We start from the raw sequence: 24,975 nt of genomic DNA on the forward strand, positions 1-24,975 counted from the left end.
TAAATGTTTGTATCCCTTGTAATATTGAAATGCAATTTGAAAGTATTTACAATGAAAATCTGTACTGTATGATATGAATGAGGACATGGTAGCAATTGAGACCTTTAAAAAGCGATTTGTCTGTGCTTCAGCACAGCATCATCTTCATCCCCCCAAAGTCCCACAGGAACATCCTACATGAACTCAGCTGGGCATGAAGGAGATACAGACCTTATTGCATGCTGCATCAGCACTTAGGAAGAACTCCACCATGTCTACTTTGGCAATTAAAATGTTACTTTGGGAGAATTAAATTTCTCCAGGTCCAGGAAAACATTCCAGAAACTAGATGCTCTTATAGCTGAACCAGCCTTTTCCTTCCTTGACAAGGTGTTCCAAGGCTGGTAGTCCACGTGCAGAAGTGCCAGGCAGTAAGACACCTGCATCCCACCTAAGCTTCAATTCACATGGAGGCATTGCTAAGTCTCTGCAGGGGTCTCGATCCATTAAACTTTCTCTAATAAGGATTAATTTGTAAGTACCTCATTAGTTCAACACGAAGTACAGTGGCCATGGTCAAAGTGCTCAGTCTTCCAGCCAGCCGTGGGCTCTGACTGCATTTAAAACTGATATTCTGTGTGCATCTCATACTGACTGCAGACATCTAATATTTAACAGTAGCTCAACGAGCAGCAGCTACAAGACAAATATATGTTTTGGGGGAATTCTTCAATGAAAAAGTTCCAACATCATCCAGTTCTTTTACCTCACTCTATCCATGTCCCCCCCCAGTCTCTCCATTACTTAGGTGATGAACACATTCATCTGCAAAGCCAGTAACACCCAGGCATCCCAAGGCATTTTCAGGTTTTATATTCAAGCCACGTTAAGCTAGATTTTTGCAGTAAGTGACCACATAGCTGAGGGTTTTCTCCTTGGGGAAAGGGTCACTCAAGGGGAAAGGCAGTGTCCCAGTACACATGACTGTCTAAAGGGGCTGAGCAGGGCTGTCAGAGGAGGCACCCAGGGCCATGGTTTCCGAGTGGCTTCCTTACATGCACAGGCATGGCTTATCTGATTATTCCAGGCAGTGAATTTGTGCACATACCTTGTAGTTGCACATGCCAGGATAAACTGCTGAGGGACATTCCCGAGCAGCTGGAGGAAACGCAGAGGTCGTGTGTGCAGACAGTGCCCTGTGGAGGGAGGGCTTATTGTGAGGGGGGCCCGTGCTCATCCGACAGGGCTGCCAAAGCCTCGGTCAGCAAACCCCGAGCCAGTGCCCCGGGCACTCGGTGCTGCCAAGGCACCAGCGGGCACAGAGCCCATGATGCTGAGATCAGCCTTAGCAGAAGCCTTCACCATTTCTGCTTATTAAACTTCAAAAGAAAACCTCAACCAACTATCTAGGAAGAGGAGCAAACCAGACATTAATGATAGTCACGTACATCACCATTAGATTTACATGAAGGCATATTCAATTGTTTTATGGCACAGATTTTAATCACTTCCTTTTAATGTTTCCTATAACTTGTATTCAAACTTCTACTTAATCAGGCTTTATTTTTCCACCAGAAAGAGATACATAGTTAATAATGGGGGAAAAAATCAGATTTAAAGGTGCACAGTGGTTTAGGTCCTGGTAAGTTAATCTTTCTTGCATAGACATACAGATGCAGTTAAACATGTTGAAAATCTATTCTGGAATGTTATTTGTAAAGGAAACCAATTTGTTTTCACATTCCTACCCTGCCATGGAATCCAGCAAAGGTGTATTGATTGAAGGGAAGGGTATTGGGTCAGGGTATCCCATGTGCTGGTCAATGACAGGTGCAATAGATGTGATTGTGCTTCCAGATGGCACAGCCCCAGAGCATGGTCTGTGTTACAGGGCTGCAGAGGCAAATCCAGTATAACAGGAGGGCACATAGGAGACTGAAAAATACTGCTTTGCATTCTTTTCAGATTACCCAGGCTATTTACTCCTCAGGGATTCACAAATCTGTGTTACTGTCCTTCAGTGAGCACAGAAAGGGTAGGCTGACTGGTTCCTATCCCCCACTATTTACTATCTTCTGTCCTTTATTGCAGTGGAGTTTCAAAGGAGTATACAAGTAGCAGTACCCAAATGCAGCTGAAATTCAGTGACTGATTACTTCTCATAGGTTCATTTTAAAGATCCTATAATCAGTAAGGCAAGAGAGCTTACTGAAAGAATGGAAAAGACAAAATTAAAACATAGAAAACATAATTTGCCTGAAGTCTTCAAGACAAATGGGTAGATACAGACCATTACTAGAAAATTACATTGTTTTAGTTGCCATCTCACTGTCCACTTTGTGTAGTGTTTATTCATCCTTTTAACTTAATAGAAATACCTGCCTCTGTCATGAGCACCTTGCACAGATTTGATTGTAATTTTTCGTGTTAATTGTTGTCTATTAATATCATGTAGTCCTTAACTTCAGTGACTGCAAAATAGACTGCAAAGAATGTTTCCACTCACTCTTGCAATTTATCATCTGATTCATTAGCCTGACATTCTAGATTGTGCTTCTCTTGTGTCTGATTTGTAGCTAACTTGGGTTTGTTTTCCCTTTTCAGAGAGCAGATATAGCTGTTGCCCCCCTCACCATAACACTGGTGCGAGAAGAAGTCATAGACTTTTCCAAACCCTTTATGAGCCTGGGCATCTCCATCATGATCAAGAAGCCTCAGAAATCTAAACCGGGCGTATTCTCTTTCCTGGATCCTTTGGCTTATGAAATTTGGATGTGTATAGTCTTTGCTTACATTGGCGTCAGCGTAGTTCTTTTCCTAGTCAGCAGATTCAGCCCTTATGAATGGCACTTGGAAGACAGCACTGAAGAACCACGTGACCCTCAGAATCCTCCTGACCCTCCAAATGAGTTTGGAATATTTAACAGCCTTTGGTTTTCCCTGGGTGCCTTTATGCAGCAAGGATGCGATATTTCTCCAAGGTTTGTTCCATGTCACTCCATCACCTTTTTGCATTTTATGGTCATTTTCTGATGCCATGGTGCATATATGTTACTTTTTCAAATTTCTTTTTTAATTCCAAATTTTTTATTTTGAGATTCCATTCAATGTTCAGCATCATCTTCAAGCCACCATGCTTGCTAACATTCACCTCCAAAGTGAGTAGCATTGCTTATAATGCCATTTATGCATTTCTGCCAAACTTATATCCACCATGTTAAGGCTGTAAAATGCATAGGGTTTTCTGTTTTCAGCAATGCTTGGAGGGCTACCGTGTTTTTGCTGCATATCTCATTTTACGGTCATCTCCTTGGTGCATAAAACACATTCTGCTTTGCAAAATAAGAACTATTTATTTTTGAAAGTCACATGCAACAGCACTTTAAAGCATCTCCACTCCCATTAAGGCTCCTGCTAGTCTTTTTGCTTTCTTTTGAGCCTAATTTCTCCTGTTTTGTTTTTCTTGAATCATCCTTTCATCTATTAGTAATTTGCTTTCCACCATATTTTTGCATATAGTCAGGTCTCTGTATTCACTGTGTCTGTACTGCCTTGTATCTGTATTGCTATTTCAGTCCAGTCTAATCTGTTGTCCCTCTGTTCATAGTCAATATGGTCTAATAAGCATTGCCCGTTTCCATAAAGATATTTCTTATTCATGAAGACAGTCATTCTGGATAAGGCTGTAGTGAAGTATGTTTGACATTAGTTCCAGTGTAACCAAGAACAGTGCTATTAAGTATTGCAGACTTAATTTCTGTTTTAAAGAAGTATTTTAAAAACCACCTGAGAATAGTGAAGTTCCCTCTGATTGAACAGTGCGTTCCACAGATGTTTTTTGAATAACATATAGCATGTTTCTGCATTTACACTGGTAAAATGCTTTAGTGATATGCTTGTGATAAGCAGTAAAATTATCTAGTTTCTTAGTGATGGAGCACTAATTACATTTTGTATGACAATAATCTAATAATCAGTTTACAGCTATTTTAATTATTCCAAATACCTGCTTAGTACAAACAGGATGCAGTTTTTTCTATTTAACAAGGTTGCTATTTAGAAGAAGAGAGGCAGATCTTTTCTAAGCACTGGCATTTGAAATGCACCTTTTTAATCTCCACGTTTATTACCTTTTTTCAATACCCGAATCACTGAAAAGTTGCCAGGTTTTCCTGGTCCATATAGCAGTGGGGTTCTTGAGTAGCCCCCATGAAACAAGTGACTATGAAGTTTCATGGGAAAGATCATGATTTTACCTGTTATAGTGTAACAATGATCCTATAAATTCACAGTCGTTGCATATTCAAATGTCCTTCTGATGGCAGTGAGATCCAGGACTTTGGTAGTTACTGATGCGTGCCTGGTGATATTTGATGCAAGTCACGCCCACATTTTAAAAGTCTTGACAGCAGCAATTGTATTTCATTCTTACCGAGGAATCCGTGTGTACCCTCTGTAACACACACACATTTTGCCCTGGCTGTGACCACGTGTCAGTTCTCCCGGTTCCCTGTGCCTGGGTGTGCTGCCTCCCTGTGTGGTTACAGCTGTCAGTCTGTTCCTCCTGTTCACGCTCCCTGTTTCTGCTTTATGCCTAAATCCTGCACTGAAACTTTGCCTAGCTGCTTGCTGTGGAAGGGGATGAGCAGTGATAACATTTAAATTGCTGTTGACCATGTGTGTGCCCAACATAAAGGACCGGGAAATAAGCACTGGGACATCACATGGAAAGCTGCAGGCATTGCACTGTTTCCACTAGGTCTGGTTATTGACAGTTAAATAGAAGTGCATAGGATTTTTGTTAAGCTCTCATGTGACTCTTTGGTATGTTCAGCCATTTCCCTTATATAACAAGAGGAACATAGTCTGGTTTTTCTTAATAATACCATGATAAGTGCCTTGGATATACCTACAATAAAGAAAAGAGGCAGCAGTATACCTATTTATTTTAACTGTCCGTCAGAAGCTATTAGCTCAGTATTAATATATAACCCTTGTTTGAAAGCATTGTCCAGTTCTTTTGTTATCTTCTATGATAACATTCCAGGCAGTTACATGCATTGTTACTGAAAAGAAAGACAAATTTAATACTTGGGTTTAAATTCCAGAAACACTGTTTCTTTGACCTATATGTTGATTTAAGTTGATTAAAATGTCAAATTTCTTTTCCGTAGAAGGGACTATTCCCAAGTATTCCATTCTTAATCCATATCTTTGTAAGGTTATGCCATTCACAGTACATTGACTATATGAATGTTTCATACTATTTTATTGCCATTAAAAGGGGCTTCATTCTTCCATTGTGAGTTTTGTCTGAATAAATTTCTTATATGAGAGCATACAGCACTTGTAGAGAGATGCCGACAAGCAGTCTGGAGAGATCACTTTTGTACTTGCTGATAAAGGCTCTTTCAGCTGCCTTTGTGTGGAACAGCTGTGACATCTAATGACTAGTTAGATCTATCCTCGGTGAGTATGCTGTGTGGATATTCCAGAGGATATATCCCTATACTCTCCTCTCTATATTTAATAGGAGTCGTCTAAACAGAATCAGAGAGCAGCCAAGGGGTGGGGGTTAGTGCATCCCTTGATGGAATCAACACTTATTTCAGCAGTTTTGTTCTGCTATCAAAGGCTGCTGTGTTTTCTGCATAGTGAGCTAAAGCATTGAAAATTCACTTTTGATGGATCAAAAGTAGATTATTAAACTTGCTTTTATGTGAGATGTGTACAGCAAATGGAATCGGGAAAAGACACAGTCAAATTTGTAACACTGTTTTGAGCGAATGTATCTTTGAAATCTCTATGTGAGCATGTATTTTCATTTTGCTCTTTATTCAAAGAGGCTAGATTAACTAATTGCCGATGGAAAAAGACAGGGGGTTCATTACAAACTACCTCAAGAGGTTGGTCATTTCAAGGGTGTATTTCTAGGTCCCTGTTTTAACAGCAGGAGACTCGAGAGACTCCTATTAAAGGCCATGGGAATGACTTTGTGGGACTTTCACAGTAGCAATGAGAGCCAGGTAACTAGAGATTTCTGAAACTCCCACTGCCATTCCTATGATGGAAGCATCTCAAGCCAGTGCTTCAGATGCTGTTGTTGAGTGTGTTGTGTCCCTGTAGCTGAGGCGAGGGCTGGCTGGGTGAGCAAGTGAGGGACTGGGCTCTCAGGTGACGTGCTCAGAATATCAAGGGCTTCTAGGCCAGGAGAGTTTGCACCAAAGTTGTTCAGGGTTATTTGTCAGTACAGCAACCACCTTGTGTCGATCCAAAGAGCCCAATTAAAAATTGAGTAGTTGTGAGAAGCTTATTATTTCTGTGTACTATAGGAAATCAAATATGTTTTATGGCCATGAGCAGAAACAAAATTCAAACTATCTTGATAAATGAGGGTTTTTTTGAATGTATTATTCTCCTGGAAACTGAATGTGAATTTGAATATTTATTTTGTTTTTTTCTCTCGTTACTAATTTGCTCTCATTTGACTCCATGCTTCCTTTTAAATTTCCTCTCAAGGTATGCACTCTTCCTTGCTTTTGAAAACACCGTCTGACTCTGTTTTGACTATTGAGTTATAATTGTGTTATTCCAGGTCTGTGTTGCTCCTCTCATTTGTTAGCACTCTAATTCACTTTAAAATAATGTCAGACAAAGTATCTAATTATTGAGGGGATTGGGAAAACTACATGTTGGGATAAAGCATTAGTTGTTTTGGTTTTAAATTACAACACTACACATGTGAACAGGTGTGTCTTTGTCAGAAAATGTGGTGCTGGTATTAAAAGCTGTGATTGATTTTTCTGTAATTATCTGAGTAGTGGACAAACATTTCTATGGGTCACAGTACAAACCATATGGTTATTCTCTGATTACCAGCCTGGTGTTCATGTACTAACCCTTTTTCTCCTGCATCCCTCCACACCAGCCCCTGCAGTGGGTATAAGGAGTCTTCGTATCAGCAGATGGCCTGGGGGGAACTGGGGTCCTTTGGGCAAGGAGGCTGCCAGGCCATGCTTGTCCACGTCCTTGTTCTTCAATTCTGTCTGTCTGTCTATCCGTCTGTCTTTCCTTCAGTGTCAGCTTTGTGGTTTATTTAATTTTTCTTTTGCCCCATCCTGTGCTCCCACCAGTGACAGCCATGTCAGCCCAACTTCGTAGTAGCCGCTGTTTAATCTTCCTTCCTGTGCTCATGGGAAGACTCTGGGAGAAACAACTTCAGTGTCATCCAGTTTTCTTTCAAGTGACCAACTCTTCTGAAAACAGCTCTGGTCCCCTTCTAGCAAGACCCCTCTCTTGCATACAGGACCCCTGAGGAAGTGCCTTCTTCATCAAGGGATCCCCCCATGCCCCCCTTCCCCTGCCTCTCAGCTGGTCTCAGTTTTTGTCCTGCATCTGTCTCATTTGGTTCATGCAGGTTGCAAGATCTCTGGGGTGAGATATTTTTACCTTTCTTGGTGTGTTGGATGCTGTCTGAGCATGCAGCCCAGCACAGAGTTTTTATTGTTGCAGCAGTGTGAGCTTGATGTTTCACTGGTTTGGAAAATGCTTGTCTTCTGCACATCTCCATCCCAGCAGCCCATCTGTCCTGCTAACAGAAGGGGCAGCTGCCAATGCAAGTAAGAAATTTCCTATGGGAAACAACAAGAAGAATGAACACATACTATTTTATTCCCAATGCTTCTACTGAATTTATCAAAACACTCTGGCAAGTCTTTTTTTCATCTTCCTTTTTCAAGGCCTACCTTAAAGCAACAGGGCCAAGAGAACCTGGAAACTCCAGATAGAGCTAGTTCTGCTGTAGGCAAGTGGATGTTTCATCTGCTGTACCTGCTACCCAAAACCTCTGCTCAGTCTGGCTCTGAAATTGTCTAACTCATGCATGGAGAAGTTCAACTCCAGATCTTCTCTGAAGACAGAAAGTATGTAGTGAAGGAAGGAGCAAAAGTAAGATGAGTTTCACCTGATGTAGCCAGCTGAAAGCAATGGACTGATTTTTGGTGAGGCATCTTGGTTCCCTCCAAAGTCATGAGACAGATGACTTTAGATTTATCCTACACTACAGCAAATGAGATAAATCTCTTTCTAAGTATGTCTGTCTCCTCTCTTTCTGTCCCTTGGCTCCAAAGGAAGCTTTACATGGCGAGTTCAGCAGGCTCTGCTTTGTAGTTGGCTAAAATTGTGTTAGCCCATGTAAGAGGCCAATTCAGTGTGTAGGGAGAGGTGGAGAGATTCCACGACTTCATGCATAATTCTGTATTTATATTTCTTCAGATTCCCTTTGCAGCCACTCAGTAGCCTTCTGTTAGTGAGCACAGCAGCTGTACAGCCCAAGCTGAAACTTGGAAGCCTTTTATCCTCTTGGGGGCCTTTAAGACAGGCAGGGAAGCCTCCTCTGATTCTGGGTGATCCAGTTGATGTGTGCCTGCCCTGAGGAACCAGCCTGCATCTGCCCTCTTGGTAGGAGCTTCTGCTTCAGCTCGTTGGGCAGAGGAGAGTGGAGAACAGTAGAGCTTCACCTCTGTGTTTCTTCTCCACATTCCTCTCACCTATTCCAGATTGATTTCTCTGGTTTTATTGTGTTGGCAATTTTTTTAGTTTGTTATGTTCTTTAATGTTGGATGGATAATTTTTTTTCTTTCTTTTATTTCTTAATAATTTAATGGCTTTTTTTTAATGGCTCAGGCAATCTCAGGCTCTGGCCAAGACTGGGCAGTTTACCAGCAAAACCCCACTATGTGGGTGGGGTGGGGGCACGTCACGAGACTTTTGCTTTTTGCCTACCTCCATCTGTTGGTAGGACAACTTGTACCCACTGTCTGGGGATGGCACTGAGGGGTTTGAAGGAAACAAATAATCAGGTAAGAGTTTTCTTGCTTTTTACTTCTCTTCACACGAACTGAGGACTACACCACCCAGGTTCCACCGATGTGTCTGGGATTATTTCTCCACGTAGCAGAGCTAAGGGAAAATATATGAAATAGCTTTGTGTCAGCACCTGAAATGATTCTTGGTCAACATGCTGTTTGAAGGACAAGCACTGTTTGTGGCAGTGACATTCCCCACTCGGCTGAGTGACATGGCACTGGCATCCTTCAGCCCAGAACAAATACTTTGAGCCTGATGTTCAATTGCTGTAAAGCATCAAGAGCTCTTACTGACAGGATCTAGACCTCCTGACCATTAGGCATTTTGTGATTATATGTTTGCAGATAGGCTTTTTTTTTAATCCTTATTGGATCCCTTTAAAAAACCTCAACAAAACCAAAACACAGTTAATTTTTTTTCTATTTCCTTCTCCATTGCTCTGGTGGTTATAAATCAAGAATATGCTTGACTTGGAACAGTGCAACATGCGAATTTTAATTAACATAAAACATAAACCAAACCAGCCTCTCTCCTCACTTCCATATGCAGATTCAGTCTGTAATTCCTGCTCAGTTGTGATGAGAGAAGGATACTGCATCATTTTTTGGTGTATTCCTTTGCATGTTTGCTCAAATTCCTTTTTGCAGTTTACTGTATCTTACATTTTGGGAGTTGATGCAGTAAAAAGTGCATTTGTGTACTCCAAGCTGGGCAGCCCCCAAAGAGAGACAATAACAGCATATCACAGCAGGCAAGTCCAGCGCAGGGAAAGATGGGCACATGGAAAAGACAGAGGTCTTGTGACAAAAGCCTTCTCCAGCAAAGTATTTGTGGAAGTCAGGAGAGCTTGTTCCTCTCCAAGCCTCAAATGAAGTATTTCTTAATTGACTGTCCTTGTTTTCACTGAAAGGCAAAGGGATTTTCACTAGATAAGACCAGATGCGCTCGAGTTTTCTCCCTGATGAAGGCTCTTAGGAGCTGGCTCACAGTCCACCTGTTCACAGATACCTGGAGGATCTGGACAAAAGGGTTGTGCATGTGAATTTCTCTTCAGTGAAGAAGAAAAAAGTCAAGGAATGTCTTCAAAGCAATTTGATCATGTGTGTTTTTCCATAGATCTCTCTCAGGGCGAATTGTCGGAGGAGTCTGGTGGTTCTTCACTCTCATCATTATCTCTTCCTACACTGCTAATCTCGCTGCCTTCCTTACGGTGGAAAGGATGGTTTCACCCATAGAGAGCGCAGAGGACCTGGCTAAACAAACCGAAATAGCCTATGGCACTTTGGATTCAGGTTCAACCAAAGAATTCTTTAGAGTAAGTCTGTTCAATCTCCACTAGAGTTTTTCTGAACTGTAAATGCCTAACTTATGGGTTTCAGTTGTTTGGTTTTACCCAGCTGTAATAGCTGTTCTGGTGAAAGCTGCTTTGTGCAATCAGGACAGGCCTGAGTGCAGATTTTAATATCAAAATGCATTTTATCGAAAATGAGTGGTTTTGCTCAACCTGAAACATACCAAGATGGAAATCTGACCTCTGCATATCATGCGAAAGGTTTTGTAACACCAGTTCCAGAACCTTGGTCTGATGAGCAATAATGCAGTCGTTAGCACAATATTTAGCAGAGAAAACTCTTTGTGGGGAGTGATGCTCTTGACCTACTTGCTCTGCGTGCCCAGCTGGCAGCCGGTAATGCCATCCGACATCGGTGCTCACTTGCCAGAACGAAAGGGGGATGGGAGACGTGTTGCTGCTCATTTCTGTTGGTGCACTGATTGCTGCCATTGTTGTTTCTGTGTCTTGCTCGCTCACCAGTGTCTGGCTGTGGCCCTGTCAGGCAGTCAGAGGTAAAACTTCTGTACCCCAGAACACTGGGGTGTATTCACCTTGGTTAGAGAAATGCTGGGTTTGCAACATTTGGGGGTACAGGGGGTGCACACTTTTATTTACGATCCTTTCTCTCTCCTCTCGCCAAGCCACAAGCTGAACTGCAGAGAGTTTGGTGAGGGGCATTAAGAACTCTAAATATGACCTCAGGCCACTTTTATGTCTCTGAAAACGTTGTCCTGAAAAGCTCTTATTTCTGGCCTTCCAAGGGCAAACTGAAATGCTCGGCCCTTTCAGGGTTCTCTCTCAGTGGTGCCAATCAGGTGCCATTCAAACCAACTTTTTTTTGTATAGAAAAGTGGTCAGTGCTGCAAGACTAATTACTGCCTGTCACGCATGCTGGCCAGGTGCAGGGGGGAGGGAGGAGGCAGACAAAAAACCCTTGCTGCTGTAGGCTGATGAAATACCGAGGGCTCCTTGAATAAATCCTGAGGGCTCCTTGGATTTATTTAATATTTCAATACATGACAACACATACATGTATGTACATCTAATGTAAAGATGAGAGTGAATGCAAAGGTATTTTATGAAGCTTTTGTACGCTGCCTTACCTACATGTAATGTCTTTACATTCAGATGGATACTCAGTAGTTCTTAATTAACTGTTGTAGCTGGTACATTACAAAGGCTTCTGTTTGTGTTAAAATCCTGTGAGGTAAACACTGACCTTGTAAGGGTGACATTAACGTATAAAAAGTTTTGTTCCATTTAATTATCAGCCTGAGGCAGTATTATCTGCACAGCAAAAATTAGTTGAGTGGACCTGTCAGAAGAGGTAGTACAACTTGATTAGAAATATTGGTTCTGTTTATAGTCACTATACTGTTCTTAGAGGGAAAAATATCTTCTTTTGAATATCATGTTACTGTTAATACAAAAGGAGGGCTTGTATAGGGGTGTTTTTTCATTTCCTTAATAGTTTGACACAACAAGGAAATCCCTTCTCGTGAAGAGATCAAAGGAGTGAGTGTTTTGTGTGAAAGGATACAAAGTCTGGTAAATGTATGAGTACTTTGTTGTGCTGTTGATAGTCTTGAGATGAGCTGTGACTCTCTCCTGGTGCTGGGGAAAGCAGGGCTGTAAATGAGGCTGATCTGTCAGGAGCTGTCAGCTCCATCTGGCCAGGAGAGGAGTCGGATGGGGATGGAGGAAAGCAGAGCCCTGGTAGTGTGGAGTGAGGCTGGATGGGCCAAGTGGGAAGAAGAATGGGCCCTAAGTGGTGCTTCTCTCTCTTCAGCATTCTCAAGGCACACAACATAATTTCAGTTGTATTAACTTTTGCAGAGTAATTAATTTGAATAGGGTGATGCAGCCATGAAAGTGTTGTAATTAGAGTCTTCTTCAGTTGATTTGAAAAGGGCAAAAGCTTTGCCTTAGGTTAAATGTGTATGTTCACATAAATACTAAATTGTACAGTCTTTATTAGTTACTTAATGAGAGGGTAATGGTGGCTGAAACTTGAAATAAGTCCTAGAGGACTCTGGGTTTCTGAGGTCCTACAGCACAGACTGCACCTCTCTGTGTTTTAGGGGATTTGTTCTCCCTTGGCAGATCTTTTTTCACTGTTTCTGGAACATCAGTGGGAGTGATGGTACTCTGAGTCAGAAAAGCCATGGGTTTTCCTGGGTACAGGGTGATGTTTATGCCCTGTGTAAGGGGAATATCCTCTCTCACCCATTCTCCCCCAGCATTTAACCAATTTAAGCAGCAGTTGGCTGAGTGGTTCAGGATCAGGTGCCCAGTAAGAAAGGAAGTTTTAACTGAGGGAAAGGTGCATGAGGAAATTAGTGCAATCCTTGTTTCCACCAGTTGCCCATGCTTATCTACACACTCTGGCTGTGGCATGTGTAGGTAAATCTTCCCTAGAGATGGGGGAAGTTACCTGGCTGTGAGCAGACGGTCAGCACATGTGTAGATGCAGCAAGAACAGTAACTATCTCTTCATAGAGCTGTAAGGCTAAAATGTTTCTCAAAGATATTAGTCAGATATTGATCTTAACGGTTACTGTTGGCAAGAGAAAGGTGCCAACAGAAAGGAAAAATTGCTTCCTCATGCATTGTAGAGGGAGCTTCAGATCCCCACCGTGTCGTCTGCATGTGCTTAGAAGGAGCTCCTTCAGAGCCTTCAGGCCATGGCTCCCTTCTGCCAACCCCATTTCCAGATAGGATCATTTTTGAAGGTCTCCTTTACAGTGTGAATACCTGTGAATACCTGAAACTGGAGCGATACCAGCCCCTCAATTCAGATGAACAGATGGTAATGACTTTCAGCCACTTCAGGCCTGGGCAGACTCCAGCCAGTGACCTATTTTACAGTCCTGGCGGTTTCCCTGAGCATCGCAATGTCTCCCGGGGAGACGCTGTCCCAGCCATGTGGGTTCAGCTGGATACACCATGGCTGTTCCAGGCAAGCCCAGGGACTGCTGTCGGCCTGACAGCGCTCTCACAGTCCAACCACAGCTGGTTTGTTGTAACAGCTTCACAGCAGACACTGTTCACACTTCTCACTTGTTGGTGACTCTCTGTGTAAGGGAATTTGTCCTCCCGGTGTATCTAAGAATCAAAGGAACCTTCCTGTGTTTTCATGGTTGTTGCTTGTTTCTGCTCAGAAACATTTTACATTTTGCACTAATTAGCTTATAAAGGCATTTAAATGGCAATCAATAGATTACATCAATTCCCTTTTGGCTTTTAAAGGGCACTCATCCATATTGAAAAGGAAAAGAAAGAACCTCTCCTTAGTTATTTATTAACACACAGTCCCACATTAACAATGCCAAAATACCTCTTTCTCTTTCTTGAGCACTGGTGGAGGCCTGTACAAAAAAGCAGTTTCAAATCACTAAACTACTGCTTTTAAGGGTGTATCTGTTAGAATTATCTTCTAATACATTCAATTAAAGTTTCAGCATATCTGAGCAGCTTATCAAATCAATATAACACTATTTAATCTAAATGCAGCACTGAGCCTAAGTATAATACCACAGTCTAATAGGTTTCACCTCCAATATGCATATATTCAAAAGGCATGACCTTTACAACCAATTAGTAATTCTTGTATAAACTTGGCTGTATTTGAACTTCAGTAGAAGTAGAACGAGTTTGTAGACATTTAGAAATCTAAATTACCCCTGAATTTGTGGTGGCTTAATTGATAACAGATATGAGTGGTGAGAGACTTCTGCAAAATAACTTGCCAAGTGTGTGTTTGATCATTGACAAACACAGCTGACCTGCTGGTACACTTCACTGAGAACCTGAAATTTCAGAAGGTGCCCTCAAAATTTATCTGGTGTGATCAGGCTCTACAGGAAACGGTGAGGCAGGTAACATGTAGCAAGATCTTCTTCCTTTTGTGGGCAATTGCAGGTGGCTCATATCACACCATTACCAATGTAGTTAATCACCATTAACTAAAACTAAGGAAAAAGAAGGTCTCAAAGGAATGTTGTTTTATTGTAGAATTTTTTTATTTGTATATTTCTCAGCAATAGTTTAAGGATGTCTCCAACCAAACAACTCAGCTATCCAGTGGCTCTCCCATGCCTCGGGTGAAAGGACTTACTGCCCTGAAGTCAGTTCCTAATTTTTTTCTCCTGGAAATGTCATTAGTTGCCAGGCCTGTTAGGAATTTCAGTAGAAAGGCCAAAGACCCTCTGGGCATGATGGTTTCTGCTCTTACAGTTGGTTCATCAGTTTCTTCAAAAAGTGGTTCTTTCCAAACCACATTCAGATGTGAGGCCTTTCTGGACTTTAAAACTACAGGTTTTAAGACACAGGAAGTCATGTTAAGGATGGCCCCCTAAGATATTCCCTGTTTTTGTCTCTTCTTGGTTTCATCAAGTCAGAATAGTTTAGCAGGAGCAGGTAGAAAAGCACAAGATGCTCTGGCAAGAGGCTTTGCATTTGTGGTTGCCCATGCTGAGGAAAGGTGCTTTGACGTGGGAATAGCTACCAGAAAAAGCATGTAAATATGGTAAGGGAACTGGTGAGGTATTTCTTGAAAAGAAATTTAAGTACAAGTTCTTTAGCTGGTAAAACTTAAGCCGACACAGAAAACAATTTATTCAAAAGCAAAGAAAAAAACAGCAGACAGATAGGCACCGAAGCTGAAAATGAAAATTAATCTGAAAAAAAACAGTGAAAGAACAAATGAACACATTGCCTCCAAATTCCTTGGAAATTAAAAGAAAATATTCTTTAAACCCATCAAAAAGATTTTGAAATAACTTCCACTAAAAGCTTTTGGGGTAACTCAGACCTCCCCTCCTGTTCAGCACTGATGTGTGTCGGGCTGTGTAACGTGGGGCTGTGGTGGCACCAGTGGGTCCCTCCTGGCTCGTGCAGAGAAGACTCCCCATCCAGGTGCCTCTGGGGCACTCAGTACGGGCAAACTGTGGTGGACAAGGCCAGTGCTGTGCTTGGGCAGCCAGGCAGGAGCACAGCTCCGTCCCAGAGCTGTCAGGAGAGAGGGAGGAATTATGACCATAATGCATTCAGAAGCACCAGTGTGTTACACTCCGTTATAAGTTAAAGAGCTCGTTCCTTTCCTCTGATGATAAGGTTGTGTGAAGATGAGACTGAAATAAATTCCACCAGCAAGCAGTTTAGGTAAGGAAAAGCCTTGGGTTATACACCCATAGCTGCTGTGTGATTTTTATGCATTCTGTGCAGTCAAGCAATATTGAGATCATCATTAGAGCCTATTAAAAACACCATCATGAACTCTGTGTGTGCTGTGCTAAGGATTTCATCTGTAGTTAAACTCTTTGATTTTTAATTTCAAAATTTATTTTACTAGTGAAGATGAAGGACTTGTTTCTAGTACAGCACTCACACAAATGCTGTGCTTTTGCCTTTGGATAAAACTATGATTAGCAGTTTGAAGCCTTCTGTGTTCTTGACATGGAGCAAAACAACACAGTCATCATAACAAATTCCTGACAAAAATATTGAAGTGTGATTGTATTTATGGGCTTTAAAGAACAGAACATCACAGAAAAGTGATAGCTTCAAATAGGAGTTGTATAGATCTTTGATAGGCAATGTGGTAGCAATTAATCAGAATAAATACTGTGGTTTAACTGTTTTTAAACACAGGTGTGAAAATTTTATTCACCCATATATTCTCTCTCCCTTCCCTGTTTACAGGTGGGAGTGTGCAGAAATATTAAAAGGTGAATGTATGTGTGCAGAGAGATCACAGCCTCCCCATTGCATGGATGATAGATGGTCTGCTTGTGGGGTTCTTTTAATCTCTTGAACCTCCTTTCTGCCACATGGCCAACAGGCAGTTTTAAAGGCAGCAGGAAATCAAATGTGACATAATTACAAAAGAAATGGTTTCCCATGAAGTGATCTAATGTCTTTAAGGCTATAGATTGGAGAGGAAAATGTATCCTTACGGGAACTAAAATTAACAGCTCATCCATCATCCACTGCTTGGAAAGGAAGCGTTTGAATGGTGCTGGGGTTAAAGTGGCTGAACTGTTTTACTAATTTCAGCAGGAAAGCTAGGATTTAGCAGAGCTTTCAGTCAACACTTAATAACAAATATTTGAATAGATCTCTCCATTATCTTCAATAACAAAGGGCATTTGTCTGTCAGCTCTGCTTGTGTTTGTGGTTTTGGCTTTGCAGTTCACCTCTGTCTCAGTGCTGCCCAGCAGTCACAAGCTGGGTCTTGGGGGCCAGGTGGTATGTGGAGCTGCAGCCCTTGGGAAGCTGGGCACAGGGGGGCTGTAGCCTGTGGGAAGCTGGGCACAGGGGGGCTGCAGCCTGTGGGAAGCTGGGCACAGCAGCTCACAGTGTGTTAACGCTGTAACTGTGTCTGCACCACAGAGGCGAAGCAGAAAGCGCCTGGGGGGAAAATCACTTGCTGTTTGAATGCTCTACTTTTTTGGAGAGCAGCTCTATGATAATGGTAATGACATTGCTCAAGACAACGAGGACCCTGGTTTTTCAAGTCTCTCCTACTTTACGTAATGCTGCTGTGTCACATTAGTACATGCTTATTAGGGATTCATTTAAAATACATGGGTGCTGATAAATTACTCACAGCACTGCTACTGTTACTTTTGCATAATTAGAAAATATATGAAGGTTTAGAAACTCTAACGATGTGAATATGAATACATCCCCTCTTGCAGTCTGCTGGGATTTCTCCATCATTGCCTGTATATTGGCCTTTTCTGTCTGGAGCTGAAAACTCATTAGACCTGACAGTGTTCAGATCGTGTGCTGGAAATGCCGTTCTCTGTTAATTTATTACGGGCCAAATCCAGAGCAGGGCTGGTGTGCTGCTCAGTTACCCAGACAAGACAACTCTGCTGAATATGTCAGTGCTGGAATGATGCCCCTTAGCCTGAAGGCTGACGTAACCCTCCCTGCAGCCAGCTCGAGTGCGTGCTGCTCCTGCTCCCCAGGCGGGCAGACAGACAGACAGAGACAGGCTTACCAGCACAGCCGTCTGGATCCCTGGCGTGTGCCACCCAGCCCATCATCCATCCCCCCTGGAAGTGCTTCTTTGGGGCGAGCCCTGTGTCCGTGAGTCATGGAGGATTTACAAAGGCAGCTTGTCGCTGGTAAAGACTTTCATTTTAATTTCCCAATCAGCATTGCAGCGGGGAGGAGTGGATGGCAGCAATAAAGCAAGGAGATGACTATAGTCTGAAGTTCAGTGTTGCGCCAGGAAGGGACATCTTAAAATCTTGATTTGCATTCTGCTGCTCACACTGTTACTGACATGTCAGCGACGTCTGGTTGCAGCCAGAGTGACTCTCTGCTTGTCTGTTTGTGTGAGCGGAGCTCGCTCCAGAAAAGATGCCTGTTAAAGCAGCTACAGCTCATCACCCGCCTGCTGCCAAAGGTCACACTTTCTAAAGGACTATGATACACAGGAAGAAAGTCTCAAAAGACTCCTACAATATTGTATTGTTTTTATAAGACAGTTTCTTTTGTAGTCGGGCCACTATGTATGTCAGGTGTGGAAAAACAAGTGATGCTGAAGCCTGGAGGGGTTTTTCTAGGCTGCTTCCCCATCTGTTTGGGTGGGCAGCACTGCCGTGAACCCTCCTTCCTCACCATCACCACTTCCATCAGCTCCCTGCTGGATTCCCCATCCCTCCACCCCATGCAGGGGTTGTCTGCATCTTAGAGGCTCCTAGAGAAATGCTTCAGCCCTGGGGTTTGTGGGCCTGATCCTTCCACTCTCTGGGCTTCATTTGCCCCAACTGGAAAAGGAAAACACCATTTCTAAAGCATAAGTTACTATCTGAGCAACAAATCAACGTGACAGTATCTCCCATCACAAGCTGCAAAATACTATTAGTCACCAGGTCATCTTTTCTTTTACACTTATGCATATGGTCTTAAAGGTTTGTGTGTTCCTACAAACACACAGACTAGTTTACATGCACATGCTTGAACCTTGCTTTTCTGTGGTATCCCACAATTCTTAAACTGAGTAGAGTGGGTAGAGTTTGGTAGATTTGGGGGGTTGGCCTTGCTAGAAGAGAAATGCCCTGTGCATGCTCATGGCATCTGACCTACTTTCTTCTGCTGAGAATGTAATAAAAGCAAGAGGTTGATGTAATGATGGGATTGATTTTTCTGTCCATATAGGTAAGTAAATTGCTGGCATCACAAGTTATCTGTGGCTAAAAGCTGTGACATTGATCTATTAGACTCTGCCCTATGACCTTCAGTAAATGACATCTCTGCTTTCATGTCCACACTGGGGAAAGGGGACTAATGGTGCCCTCTGGCCCTCATGAGACCTATTTTTACCTTCTCAGTAAAGAGCTTGGAAATCTCAGGCAGACAGGCCTTACTGACAATATTTATCATGGTCCTATTACTAATGTAGCATCATTAGGCCAACCCCACATGCTCCAGAGCTGGGATTGGGCTGGGGGCTCCCACCACCGTCCCTCACTCCTCCCAGAGCCAGCTGTGCCAGGGGTGACTTGACATCAGGCTTGAGGGGGTGTGGAAGTCAAAGCCTTATCCAAAACAACCACGACAGTGGTAGGCACTTCATTGGAATTTACCATGTAGGAAGTTCGAGCAAGCAACTGCCTAAACCCAGTGGATCTCAGTGGTGCCCAGGCCAGGCAGCAGCGGTGGTACCAAGCCAGTCTCTGGCAGTTTTTCATTCTGGTTTAGTAACTTGCTCTTTAATGGTTCATAAGCTACTGGATTCATTAGCTGCTGCAGAAGAGCTAATTGCACACGTGGAAGGAAAGCAATGAGTGATGATAATGAAGCTAAGGTTCGCATTTAAGTGCCCAAGTTCATACCGGTGAGGTGTGCATCTATATAAAGGCAGCTTGTATTATTCAGATTAAATACCTGCACTTTTTTTAGGATGGACCTTTGTGTTTTGTATCAGCAACATCTGTCTGATTTAAGGGCTATAAATTTCTCTTGTTATAGAGCTATAACATGGTCATAGAACTGGTGTAGCAGAGGAGTCTGCTGCTTTAGGTCCTTTATTGATGTCTCTGCCTGCCTTGGTGTGTGTGCCATGGTCAGGATGGTCTGTGCACTTTTTTATTTTGCTGCACTTCCCTGTTGGATTTACTGCATTTCCATGTATGTTGGCCTACTCCAAGGTATATTAAAGTTTATGTAGCCTGGACCCAGCCCTGACACCAGGCATCTGTAACTGGCTTCCTTGTAGGTCTTCTACATCTCTAGTATGCCCCTTCTGTTCTTACACTGATATTGCCCAGCACAAAACGTTCTCCTGTTCTTCCTCATAGCCCAGCCTAGTGGATTAGTGGAGAGACCTCATCTTAGTTTTGAAGGCAGAGGTAAAAAAACTAACATCAGTACAATCTAAAATTTTAAACAGTATAAAAGGGAGAATATGTAAATGGATTTTATAACTAAAATTGATTTGGGTGAAAAATGGGTGAAAAATCATCATGGCTGGGTGATCAGCAATCATCACCTATAATAGAAAAATTTAAGCTTGACTACTGGGAAATCCTTTCGTGGTGCCTGCCATAAGAAATTAAGGACCATTTTGGTCATTTTAGTAAAATATCTGAACAGGGTGCATGAGCCAGGCATTTTGAAGACCTACAGGTTGTGGAGAAGGTGGCAAGGAGGGGTAAATGTTCTAAAATAGACAAAGGACATCCCTGTAACATACTTTGAACTGCAGAGGATAAATACTGTTTCCTTCAAACATAACATTCACTGGTGCTCGGTAGTGGAGGAGGTGACGCAGTGTCACTTCTGGCAGAAGCAGATATCTGCAGAGGGGAAAGGTAATTTGGTCAGTGGGAGGAGGCTTCAGCCACAAAGGTATTTTAGAGCTAAATTTAACCAATGTCAAGGAATTGTCCAACATGTGCTGAGCTTTGCTGTATAGCTCTAGGTGATTTGGGATGTGCCAAAGCGAACCAAGGCATCTGGTTTCATTCAGCTGGAGCCACAGTGCTGGGTTTTTTGGTGGTTGGATAGGTTGAAGAAATAACTGCAACTGAGAGGCAAACCTGCCTCCTTCCCACTGTGTGTATGGTGCACCCAGCCCTGGCCGGCCACACTTTTGGATGCTCTCACACCCTGTGGGGTTGTTTGATTTCTCATTTCACTACTGGAGCCAAGCACACATCAAAACTGGGGGAATTAGAATGAAAGACAGTGTTAAAATTGTGGACTGATTGAATTGGCACCTTCTTTTCAAACGAATGCTTTGCTACCCAGAAGCAATGTGTATTTAGGTACCGATTAGTAACAGGCCAAGTGAAGTGAGTCGTCGGCACGAGAGCTGCTGGCTCTGCTGACATGGAAGGGAGCTGCCTGCACCCTTGGCTGAGGTGTTGGTGGCTCATATTTCTGCATAAACATCTCAAATAAAGAAAAAAAAAAGGCAGCACTATTGACAAAGCAAAGGCCAGCTCTATTTATATCTGCAGTAAGGCTGTGATAATGAAAAGACGCTTTAATGTGTCCCAGGGCCTAGATGAAACGCTGAAAATGTTGCTTTTAAGAAAAAAATGATAATAATATCCCCTTGAAATCCCAAGGAAATGTGTGTGGTGGACTTCTGGAGAGCAATATCAAAGAAATGAAATAAGAATTGCAGAGCATAGGGAGTTACTGCAGTTATGGGCTTTGAATTGGTTTAAATCTTTGCTTTTAAGCTTTTTTTTCTAAGTATCTCTTTAAAAGTAACACTTTAATGAGAGAGAAAATGTTTTACTGACGCTGAACTGTAACAACAGTGCAGATCTGTCAGACTTTACCTTATTTTGAAGTGTAAATCCTTTCCCTATGGTTGCTTCTGCTGTCTGGCCCCCCTTATGGGTGTCAGACTCCTGGAGGGGACTGGGAGGGGTGGCGTGAATGTCTGCAGAGGAGGACAGATGGGTGAGAATCTTCTTTCAGCAAAGGATTTGCAGCTTTATAGTTAGAAAGGAAAGAAATTTTCCTTTTCTGAAAATCTTTTAGGGTAGTTGGTTTTTGTTGAGGCAGTTGGAAAATTGGGAAAATGTAAATATTTACTCAAAATATCATCTTTCATTTCATCTTGTTGCATCTTTGACCAGCTTTAGTCAACAAGTTGTTTCATGGCATTGAGCAGGTGTAAAATATGGTTCCTGGGGCAGAAAATACCCTTGAGCACTGCTGAGTGAGTGTGCAGTGTCCCTTTCTACAAGAAGCCTCATCATAAGTCATTATTTTGGCCTCATTATGAATTTAGGTGAATGGCTGCAGAAAGCAGCACTAACCAAGCAGGACTCAGTGGCCAGAGCCCATCACCTCCCTGGTCCTCTCTCCCAGGACAGCCGTGGGTCCTCACCAAGACCCCCCCAGCTGGACTCTCTGCTCCAAAACCAGCACATGCCTGATGCATTTTATTTTAACCTTTCCCAGTCAATACTGTTCATTTCTCACTTGCATTTTTGTCTGCTTCTACTAGATCAGATTGCTATTCTCATTTAGGTTATTTGATAATAACAAGATACTGTGAAAATCCCACTTGGCAGAAGAAAAGGTGGGCAACGTTCATATAGAAATGGGAACTGATTTTTAACCACATCATCCAGAAGAGTTAAATGAAGGCAGCAAACTTTAAAGCTTAGGCTATTTGTTGAAGTTGAAAAGGGATCAGGTTTTGAGTCATGGAATTTGGTTTTCTGAAGCATGAATGATGATATTCACCCTTTGCCCTTGGAGCAGGGAACGTGCTTTGTTTGGACCATGTGCAGCCCTGAGTGTGCTGTTGGCACTCATGGGATAACTGTGATTATAAACAATGCACAGATGTACTGGCTGTTGCTTTCAGCTAGTCTGGCCAGCTGGAAAGAGTATGAAAGAAGTTATTACAGACAGGTATTCAGGTGTGAGTCAGAAGACTAAAAGGAAAAGAAATTCTGGTTTATCTGTGTAATTAGAGGCACGCTCTGTAGAGGAAAACAGAAAACAAGCAAAAGTATATGTAGTGCATGCACAATTGGGAAGGCTCACCGCTGTAGCTTGCTGAGAGGTAGGAGAAGGAGTAAAGCTTTCATAAGAGTAAAGGTTTCATACCTTTGTTTTGTTTCTTAGGTGCCCATTTGCAAATATAAATGGGCAGGTGCATTTGTATTATTTATGTTAGAAGAAGATGAAGGTTATAAGGAAGAGAACCTTGAAACTGGGACACGCCAGGTTTGCCACTGCTCACTCAGCCTATGTGTTGGCCAGCCAGGCTGTTTATGTTCCTTTTCTGCCTGAGGGAGCTGCACAAGCAGAGCAGGCAGACCGGCCGTGGGCAGTGCCTTGGGCTGTGGTGTGGGCTGCCCGTGCTGCCTGCACTGCTGCCTGCTCAGGGGCACAGCGCTGCCACGGGGGCTGTGCTGCCCACAGGGCACGAGGGTGGTGGCAGCTGCTGAGACAGTGACAACCACCCCGTCCTGGCACTTCTGGTAGCCCTGGGGTCCCCAGAGCCCCTCTGGCGGGTGCCTGGGCACTGTGCACTGCCCTGGCCAGCCCACATGCATTGAGGGGGTGGTTGGAAAAGCAGGAGATCCAGGCCAGTGTGCTCGCAGAGCGGCAACAGCCTGGTTTGGCCATCGGCCCATGGGTGCCTGTCTGAGAGCCCCAGTGGGACATCTCCCCTTGGGCAGGACCCACAGCCCTGCAGCCAGCCAGGGCTCAGAGCTCCCCTCTCCAAACCCACCTGCTGAGGCTGGCACAGGCCAGGAGCTGAGCTGCCACACCCCCCTTCAGCTTCAGAACCACCATCCTTATCTCAGGGTATTCAGTGTTTTCTGTTGCAGGGGAAAGTCAGGAAAATCCCGATTCCTTCTTTTACCTGTGTAAGGACCATTTCAGGCCCCACTTATATCCCTCTTCCTCCTGGTGCTGGACAAACAAAGCCCTACAGCCCCTCTTTAGCCAGAAAATGCTCTCTCTCTTGCTTGTTTTTCACACCCACCACCCAACCAGCTCCTCTTCAAGCTGGGCTGTATTGTCTCTCTGATTTCCTGTTGTCGATTGGGCTGATTTTAATTGGTTTGCATTTTCAGTTGTTTTTCAGCTCATCAGGAAGGATAATTAAAATAAAATCCTGCCCTCCGTGCTCCTCTCCATCCGTTGTAGCAACACCAGCTGAGCATGTTAATCTGAGGAGCAGTACAGGCAGGGCTTACTCCCTCTGAAGTGTTTGGAGGCTGGTTGTTAAGCATTACATTATTCAAAATGCATTAAATTGTCCCGAATGAGGAGGAAACATGTCTTGATCATCAAGCTGATGGACATTAGCAGTCTTCCACCACAAGTTTGCTAAATTTGAACTAGATTCACCTACTGCCTGCCTCATTCCCGTTCTGAGAGGAAAGCTGTGGACAGGGAACTGGCAAGGAGTAGGAGGCATAAATTCGAGATACCCACAGCTTAGACCAAAAGCCTTATATAAATCCTTTGGATTTCTAGACTTTAGAGAAATGCAGTTAGTATTACTGCCTTCTGTTGACCAAACAGGAAAGTTTAACTGGTAGTCGAGGATATGAACACTTAAGAGTCTGGAGGTGGCTTTGAGATCTGAGGGTGGTTTAAATGTTACTGCTGGGGAAGAGGGGGAAGGGGAAATAACACATTTCTCAACATTTCCAGGTTTACAAAACGTGTATGCTGAACTAAAGGCTGTTAGGATTGGCTCATTCTCAAGACAAGGAAAGCAGGAAAAAATATATATAGATGACAGGCAAGCACTTAAGCAGAGATTTTTTTCAATTTATTACTAATACTTGTGTTTGCTATCTTTTAGGTAAATGTGAAAACTCTTGGAAGTTTGACTATTGACTCATAAAGGATTTTGTAATTAGCATTTATACTCCTTGTGTGAACACCACTATTAGAAGCCACTAGAATGTCATGGTCTCCTGTACCATAGACCTGCCATTGGCACTGTGAAAAGCAGACTCCTGCCTTGCTGAAAACTTGTAATAAGCAAATGTCAGTCCTCCCTAGCTGCAGTTAGTGTAAAAAAAACAATGCTGAGGATTTGTGTGAAGAGGAGAGGCTCCTTTTGCATCTGTTGGCCATATAGATGAGCTGGGATTTCCCATCCTCCCTCTGGTTCAGTAGCAGAGCATCACACAGGCAGATAAACCCAGCACAGAACAGGAGCCAAGTTCTGGGACAGGCACACACCGTTGCTCATTCCGACTGCCAAGCTGCCAATTACATGGTGATTAGTAGAATAGATGTCTGAGATATGTTTCCCCCTCCCCAGACATTCTGTGTTTTTGTCATTGTTCACTGGGCAATGTGTCTCTTTCCAAGCTACCTTGACTTTTTTTATTTGCTAGCCTTAATCAGTTACAGGGTTTCATTAAACCTCCAAGCCAGCTAAGCCCAAGGAGCCCTTGCCCTTGTGCCCTTGCCAACGTGACTCTTCATTTCCCTCCTTTTGTCTCTCCCAGAGGTCAAAAATAGCTGTCTACGAGAAAATGTGGTCGTACATGAAGTCGGCCGAGCCTTCGGTGTTCACCAAAACGACGGCGGACGGGGTGGCGAGGGTGCGGAAGTCCAAGGGGAAGTTTGCCTTCCTGCTGGAGTCGACGATGAACGAGTACATCGAGCAGCGCAAGCCCTGCGACACCATGAAAGTTGGAGGCAACCTGGATTCCAAGGGCTATGGTGTAGCAACCCCCAAAGGCTCAGCATTAAGGTGGGTGGAATAATATAACAATATCCATGTTGTTATAGTATTCCACCTACCCTGATGTATTGTGTTGTCA

General features: G+C 43.2%; 1 protein-coding gene across 5 annotated transcripts in view; it reads left to right on the forward strand.

Annotated features, from left to right (window-relative positions):
* GRIA3 (glutamate ionotropic receptor AMPA type subunit 3) overlaps positions 1-24,975 on the forward strand; it is a 146,281-nt gene that overhangs the window by 101,250 nt on the left and 20,056 nt on the right. For all 5 annotated transcript variants that reach the window (XR_005565953.1, XR_003539858.2, XM_027716383.2 and 2 more), the window contains exons 11-13: positions 2,584-2,960; positions 9,964-10,162; positions 24,658-24,905. Coding sequence is in view for 3 of the 5 variants with exons in the window: in XM_027716383.2 (XP_027572184.1) it covers positions 2,584-2,960; positions 9,964-10,162; positions 24,658-24,905 (824 nt within the window). In the remaining 2 variants the exon portion in view is untranslated. The remainder of the gene's footprint in view (positions 1-2,583; positions 2,961-9,963; positions 10,163-24,657; positions 24,906-24,975) is intronic.

This window comes from Pipra filicauda, unplaced genomic scaffold (assembly GCF_003945595.2).
Source record: "Pipra filicauda isolate LSUMZ 115617 unplaced genomic scaffold, ASM394559v2 scaffold58_size5111680_pilon, whole genome shotgun sequence".
NCBI lineage: Eukaryota > Metazoa > Chordata > Aves > Passeriformes > Pipridae > Pipra > Pipra filicauda.